The sequence below is a fragment of the Hordeum vulgare genome, chromosome 2H (genome assembly GCF_904849725.1).
Source record: "Hordeum vulgare subsp. vulgare chromosome 2H, MorexV3_pseudomolecules_assembly, whole genome shotgun sequence".
In the NCBI taxonomy this organism is placed as follows: Eukaryota; Viridiplantae; Streptophyta; class Magnoliopsida; order Poales; family Poaceae; genus Hordeum; species Hordeum vulgare.
Window position 1 is genome coordinate 627,843,993 of NC_058519.1, and position 6,621 is coordinate 627,850,613.

At 50.8% G+C, this 6,621-nt stretch overlaps 1 protein-coding gene across 1 annotated transcript; it reads right to left on the minus strand.

Annotated features, from left to right (window-relative positions):
• Positions 1–1,870: 1,870 nt before the first annotated feature.
• Positions 1,871–3,119, minus strand: LOC123430966 (tuliposide A-converting enzyme 1, chloroplastic-like). The gene has a single exon (XM_045114790.1). It carries the CDS (start codon positions 3,096–3,098, stop codon positions 2,130–2,132), a length of 969 nt encoding a protein of 322 aa, XP_044970725.1. The 5' UTR covers positions 3,099–3,119; the 3' UTR covers positions 1,871–2,129.
• Between the last annotated feature and the right edge of the window lie 3,502 nt (positions 3,120–6,621).

Sequence of the window (6,621 nt, forward strand, 5' to 3'; positions counted from 1 at the left end):
AACTCCTTCCCGTGGATTCGTGCATGGGGCGTGCAACCGCATCCTGCCGCGAGATTGCAACTTCTGACTGCAAACATGGTCCATGACGCAACAGGTGACGACAACATGATCCATGTTGTAATGGATGGACAAAGAGGCAAAGGTCCACGTCGTGCAAGCTATAGACGACCACCACAACATGATCCATGTTGTAAAATGGATGACCACAACATGGTTTATGTTGCAAGGGATGACCAAAACCCACACCATACAAGATGAAATGCATCACAATATGGTTCATGTTGCAATAGGTGACCACAACATGGTCAATATTGCAATGGATGATCAAAGGCCCATGCGTCACATGGTGATGCGAGCACACCAAGGTCTATGTTGTAGAGCACACCATGGTCCTTGTTGCAAAGGTTGCGACCGACACATCACAAGATCAGATAGTTGTCTCATGCATCTAACGACTGTTGAGGCAATCGATCTAAACGATTCATCACCCGGATGGCGCATAACACACTACTCCTAATGTTATTGGGAGACAAATTCTTGGGAGTTGTAAGTAACAACTATTGACTAGGACCGCTCTTTGCTGTGTGCATCCATTCATCATGGAAATTCAGAATATAAAAGCTATATATATGCTGATGGGGAATCATTTTAGTAAGATTCGGAGAATAAATTTGTTATTATTTCTCGTAATATTGCTAAGTTTAGTTGGAGAGGGTTGGGTTCACGGTGTTAAATTGCTTCCAGTGCCTCAGTTGCAAGCACTTCACCGGAGCCCCTCAATTGTGGTGTTGTTTTGGAGATTTTCACCTTGCCAGCCAATGATTTCTCCCCCATGAAGTCTATAAACTACTAAACCCTAAACCCTACTAAACCCTAAACCCTAAACCCTAAACCATCAATCTCGGGGGAAGGAGTTTCTCAATAGGGTTACTTGTATGGTCAGACAACCACTACTTCAGAACCCAACGCCTTTCCGGATGAAAAAAGATGGTGCGTCTTACACATAACGACGCAACGTGCGTCTAGATAAGAAGAACAATGATGTGCAATATTTCAACAATCAAGTGCATAGAGAATTGGTTGAGCGATGCTTTTGTAGGGTTATCAAAGGTAAACAAAGGGAAAGGCGATAAGCACAAAATGAAGGCTTGCCTATATATTTACAAAAGGCCGTTCCGCCGCAAAGCAATTGAGGTGATCCATGCTTTGGCTGACATCGACGGTAAGTCGAAGGTGGACACTGTAAAATATTAGTCAGTGTTGATTGAAGGCAGAATCTATCGTTGAGTCTTGGTGTAGATAAGATCTCTTGTGAGTATGGTGGTCCTTTTGGCTACACATGAGTTGAGAGCGCTAGATGATGTCCTTGATTTGTGAGTGTGGTGTTCATTCAAACTCTATCCTCAAGCTCTATCTTCTTTTGTGTATTTCATGTTTGAATGGCTCTTGCTAGTTTCAGAGATGTATGATTTTTCGGATCTAATCTCCTTACTATCTGAATCAACTCCTTTTCTTTGACAGCTGAAATAACTCTGTTCTTAATGCTATCGCGGGGAGAAGTTTTGTGAAAAAAATGTTGCAGCTCCATCAGCACTCTTGGAGAGGAGTTGATCGGCGATGGTTTTGGTCCTCCGACATCAAATTGGAAATCGACGTTTGATTAGCTGTAAAAGTAAAATAAAATGTCGAAGCTTCATCAGCATTCATAGAAAGCTTATGCGCAAAAAAAAAAGCACTCATAGAAAGCTGCGTGTGTATGTGAATGATTGTACGTGCGTGTATATAAACATATTCATGATTCTCTCATGCTAAATAAAATATACTATCTTCATAAAAAAATATCTTTTCTACACCATCATAGTGTCGAAAAACGTTTTATGTATTGACGCAGAGTACATAACTAAGGGTAGCATAGACGATGCAGTATTCATCGATGACGAAGTTAAAGTTACTATGACTTACTCCCTCGGTTCCTAAATACTTCATGTAGTCTATTAATAGAATATGTAGAAAGATTTATATTTAGCAACGGAGGGAGTAATATGGTGAAGCTACACTATTTTTTGCGGGGATGCATGCTACACACACTCGACTTTTCTTTCGGTGATGTCGAGCTCGTGGCCGGCGAGTCAACGGTTGAGGAAGCCGCTGATGGCCGTGTCCTGCGCCACGGCCTCGTCGCAGCCCGGTTCCAGCAGGTGGAACCTGTGCCCCTTCCCCGGCGCCTGCCACATCTCCGCCTCGCCACGCCAGCCGCTCGCCCCGAGCCGGTCGTAGTAGGCGCGGCCGCGGTCGCGGAGGACGTCGGCCCCGGCGACGCACACGAGGACGCGCCCGCACGCCAGGGCCTCGAGCCCCGGCGCACCGTCCGCGAGCGGGTTGATGAGCGGGTCGTCCTCCCCCGCGGCGGCCGGGCACGCCACGCGCCACAGCCTTCCGAGCCGCTCCCGCATCGCCGGGTCCAGGCCGTCGGATCCCACCTCGTCGCTCCCCAGGAAGTATGGGTGCACCAGGACGAGGCCGCGGATGCTGGCACCCGCACGCATGGCCACGTGGTGCGCGATGTTGGCCCCGGCGCTGTCGCCGCCGAGGTAGAGGCGCGAGGGGTCGGCGTGGCGGGCGAGCCACGGGTCGTGACCTGCGCCGGAGCTGTGGGAGACGACCCATGCGAGCGCGTCCCACGAGTCCGCGTACGCGGCGGGGACGGGGTGCTCGGGCGCGAGGCGGTACTCGACGGAGACGACGAGAGCGTGGGCGAGCGCGGCGAAGGCGTTGAGGTAGGCGTGGTAGGTGGAGTCGAAGGCGGAGAAGAGGCAGAACCCGCCGCCGTGGTAGTAGACGAGGACGGGGAGCCTGGCGTCCACTGCGTCGGCGGTGTCCAGGCGGGGGAGGTAGAGGCGCGCGGAGACGTTGGGGGAGATGGCGGTGTCGCGGGAGGCGACCCCGGTGACGGCGTCGGTGGAGGCGGCGACGAAGTCGGAGCCGGCCGGGTAGCGCTCCACGCGGCTCTTGTAGACGCGGAGGCGCGGCATGGACTCGTACATGATCTCGTCGTCGTCGGCCGTGGCCGCCGGGGTCGCGGTGGGCGCGGCGGACATGGCGTGGTGCAGTTGGACTTTGGGTTGATCAAAGCGATGGATGGCTCCGGTAGTATATATTGCAGTAGCTGGCTGCTTGCTGCAGCTACTACTGTGATCTCATCAACTCGCCGAGGAGTCACTAGTTTCATAGATTAAATTTGGGGGACTGATCTGCGTCCGGCGCGCCGGCTAAACTTTCGGCCGCCCGCACGCGTGAGCCGCAGGATCCACTAACCCCGCCTCGTCCGCACCGTTGGATCCAGATGCAACATATTTTCTTATATGCAGCATATTTTTCAACGGTTGCAAAAATAAAATAAAATTTATAGTAAAAAAAATATCTACGTGATCGTAGCAAAAAAACGAAGCTGATGCTACGTGGTAGCTAAAGTCGAACGCCGGTTGTAACAAATATTTACGTGAGGTGTATGCAACTTTTTTAGGGAACGGTTGCAGCAAAACATGATGTCGGTTGTAGCAAAAATTAACACGTAGCAAAAAGTAAAAAAACATCGATTGTAACAAAAATCCGACGAACTGGAGTTGCAACCAAACGTATATGCAGCTTTTTTACTGGGACAAAAAATAGTAAAAAAAACGCTTGCAGCAAAAATAACGCTGGTTGCAACATATTTAGACGAAAAATGTTACATCCATTGACCACAGAAGCACGCCGGTGGGAAAAATGTTGCAAAGGCCCGCGCACGTGAGGGGGCGACCGGCGCGTCGGTTCGGCCGGCGCGCGGGTGAGAAACGATTTCCTTAAATTTGTCAGCTGATGGAAATGTGAGGAGTCACTAGTTTCATAGATTAAGTTTGTCAGCTGATGGAAATGTGAGATAATTGTTAGGATGATCTCTTGTGTGCCCAACGGCTCACGGGTCTCAGCCTTTTGAGTACTAGGATCTCCCCCTTATCCTAACAGATTGGTACCGAGACCATATCCTTGGGCAGCTCGGATGTATCTATCTTTTTGTTTGGATCACATCATCTCGAGCGCCGAATCTTATTAGTGGATTTGAAGACTATGGTGACCCATAGATCTTAAGATGTTGATTTGCATAGCAGGGCCGGAATGCGAGGATTGCATTCTTCGAAAAGTATCATATCTTCTTTCCCTAGGGAGAAAGCAGAAACCAGAAAAAGGTGGAGGTTCGATCTCTCACCCAAAGCAATTAGGGCTGGTGGAATCTTCCCTTATAGGCTCCGAAAAATCATCGTGTACCTTTCCCCTATAGACTCTCTAACCTGCGCTATATATAAAGAGGTGGGGCCGTGGCACGCAGTACGAGGTTAACCGAGTCGCCAGTCACCCCAGTGATATCCCTTATCGATCTAGGGTTATCGCAGTGCTCATGGGAAGCACCGCCACCACCTCACCGCTCTCTGCCGTCACCACCGTCGCACCCTCTGCCATGGCCACTAGAGCGGGCAGATGGAGCCAAGGAGAAGGTAATCCACCATCTCCTACTCCCTACTACCGCGAAGTTCAAACCGATCCGATCAAAAGCAATCTATCAATGGTATCAGAGCCATTCGGTGTTGATTTTCGGTGGTAGAAATAGAAAAGAAAAGAAACCCCCTCCCCACAAAGAACCCTAGAACAGGGCAAAGAAAAACAAAATAAAATTGAAAAGTTCACCGGAGGAGGGCCTTGGGCCCGCGGGCAAAGTGCGTTGCCGTAAGGCCGCGCCAATTCCTCTCGATCCCCACATGCATCGGCAAGTCGAGGTGCGGGGAAGAACAACACCACCTCCCCAGGGGGGGTCAAAGGGCACCACCACTGTACCGCTTGACAGCGACGTGTTCACCTTGGAGGCGCTCGCGCGCACCAACAAAGGTGGGGCGCTACCGTTTTGAGCTTCACCGTCGTCGTCCACGTTGATGTAGAGAGGAGGCGCTGGTAGTGGAGAAAAAAGAAAGGGGAAGAGGGAGGAAGGAGAGGCGCGTGTGGAGCGGAGGTTTTCGACCCCGTCGCCGGTGGCTGGAATGAGCACCGCCGGTGGCCTGCAGTCGCCGCGTTCGAGCGAACAACGAGAGGCGAGAGGCATGTCCGAGAGAGAGGAGGCAAGCGGCGCGAGGGGGAAATGATTTTGGGTTTCCCCCTCGGCCCCGCCAGCCCTCGGTTTTGACCGCGCTATGCTCGCGAGCGGTCGTTGGATGGGGCCGCGACATCATCGGACGGCTCGGGCTCGCGGCGGGTCTCCATAGGTCAGGCCGTGGGCCATTCTTCTTTCACTGCGGGTCGGGCGTGCTGGGCTATGCTGCTACTATTTTGTGAAAATAGACTTCTTCAGAAAATTGAAAAGTTTCTGAAAAAGAAAATAGTTTTTTTGAGAAAATAATAAAGTTCATGAATTTTTTCTCTATAAAATAGAAAAGAAAGAGATATAGAAGCTTCTGAAAAGTAAAGTGCATGAATTTTTTATTCATGTTTTTCCACTGCAAATAAATAATAGTGCTCTTTTAAGAGAAAATAAAAGTTTAATGATAATTAAATTTTAAGAGCATATTAAAGTGATTATTGAAATAAATATGATTATGTTATTTTTATGACCAACATTGTTCATAACATAATCATGATTTATTATTGTTGTAAAAGGTGCATTTACTTCTATTTTTGCCCAACGGTAATGTAGATTTAAATTGCATAAACGATTGTATGTTTTAATTTTGACCAACGTTGGATCAGTGCATGCAATTGTTGCCACGATCTTATTTCATTGTGGTTTTTAGGAGGATTTTACTTGATGAGCTGCATCAAAGAGATTCCAGCCCTCGGAGGTGACAACTACTCTGAATGGAGAAAGAAAGTCGATATGGCTTTCGTCTATGCTGAGGTGGACTGGATGGTGGATACTCCACAACCAGTCAAACCTATAGAGCCAGTCAGAGAGGCAACTGATGATGATGCTGCATGGGATAAAAAGAGGAGGGATTATGCTTCATTGGAGATGTCATACACACTACTGGAATCAGAGATTTTGCCGTCTGCTCCTTCTTTGCCGTCTGCTGGCTGATGGCAAAGACACTCTTTGCCATCAGCTACCAGAAACCAGACGGCAAAGAGAAGGCTGATGGCAAAGGTACTGTTTGCCATCAGCCAGCTCTTTGCCGTCAGCTGGCTGACGGCAAATCTCATTCAGGCAGACGGCAAAGAGTTCGGGTGGCCCACCCTGCACCCCCTCTCTCCCCCCCTAACGGCCTCCCTCTTTGCCGTCTGCTTTTCTCATCTGTGCCGTCGGCGGCAGACGGCAAAGAGGGTGCCTCTCATCTCCCCTAATTGTCGCGCCCCACACCCCTCTCTCTCTCACCCCCCGCCCCCTCCCGAAACCAGCACCGCCGCCGCGCCGCCGCGCCGCCACGCCACCGCCGCACCCTGCGCCGCCGCCACGCCCTCCTCCTCCCTGCGCTGCCGCGCCCTCCTCCTCCCGGCGCCACCACCGCACCCTCCTCCTCCCCGCCCCCGCCCCCTCCCGAAACCAGCACCGTCGCCGCGCCGCCACGCCACCACCGCACCCTGCGCCGCCGCCACGCCCTC

Bases quoted from the DNA above. Each gene is read 5' to 3' on its own strand.
- LOC123430966 (XM_045114790.1), bottom strand. From the start codon at position 3,098: ATGTCCGCCGCGCCCACCGCGACCCCGGCGGCCACGGCCGACGACGAC.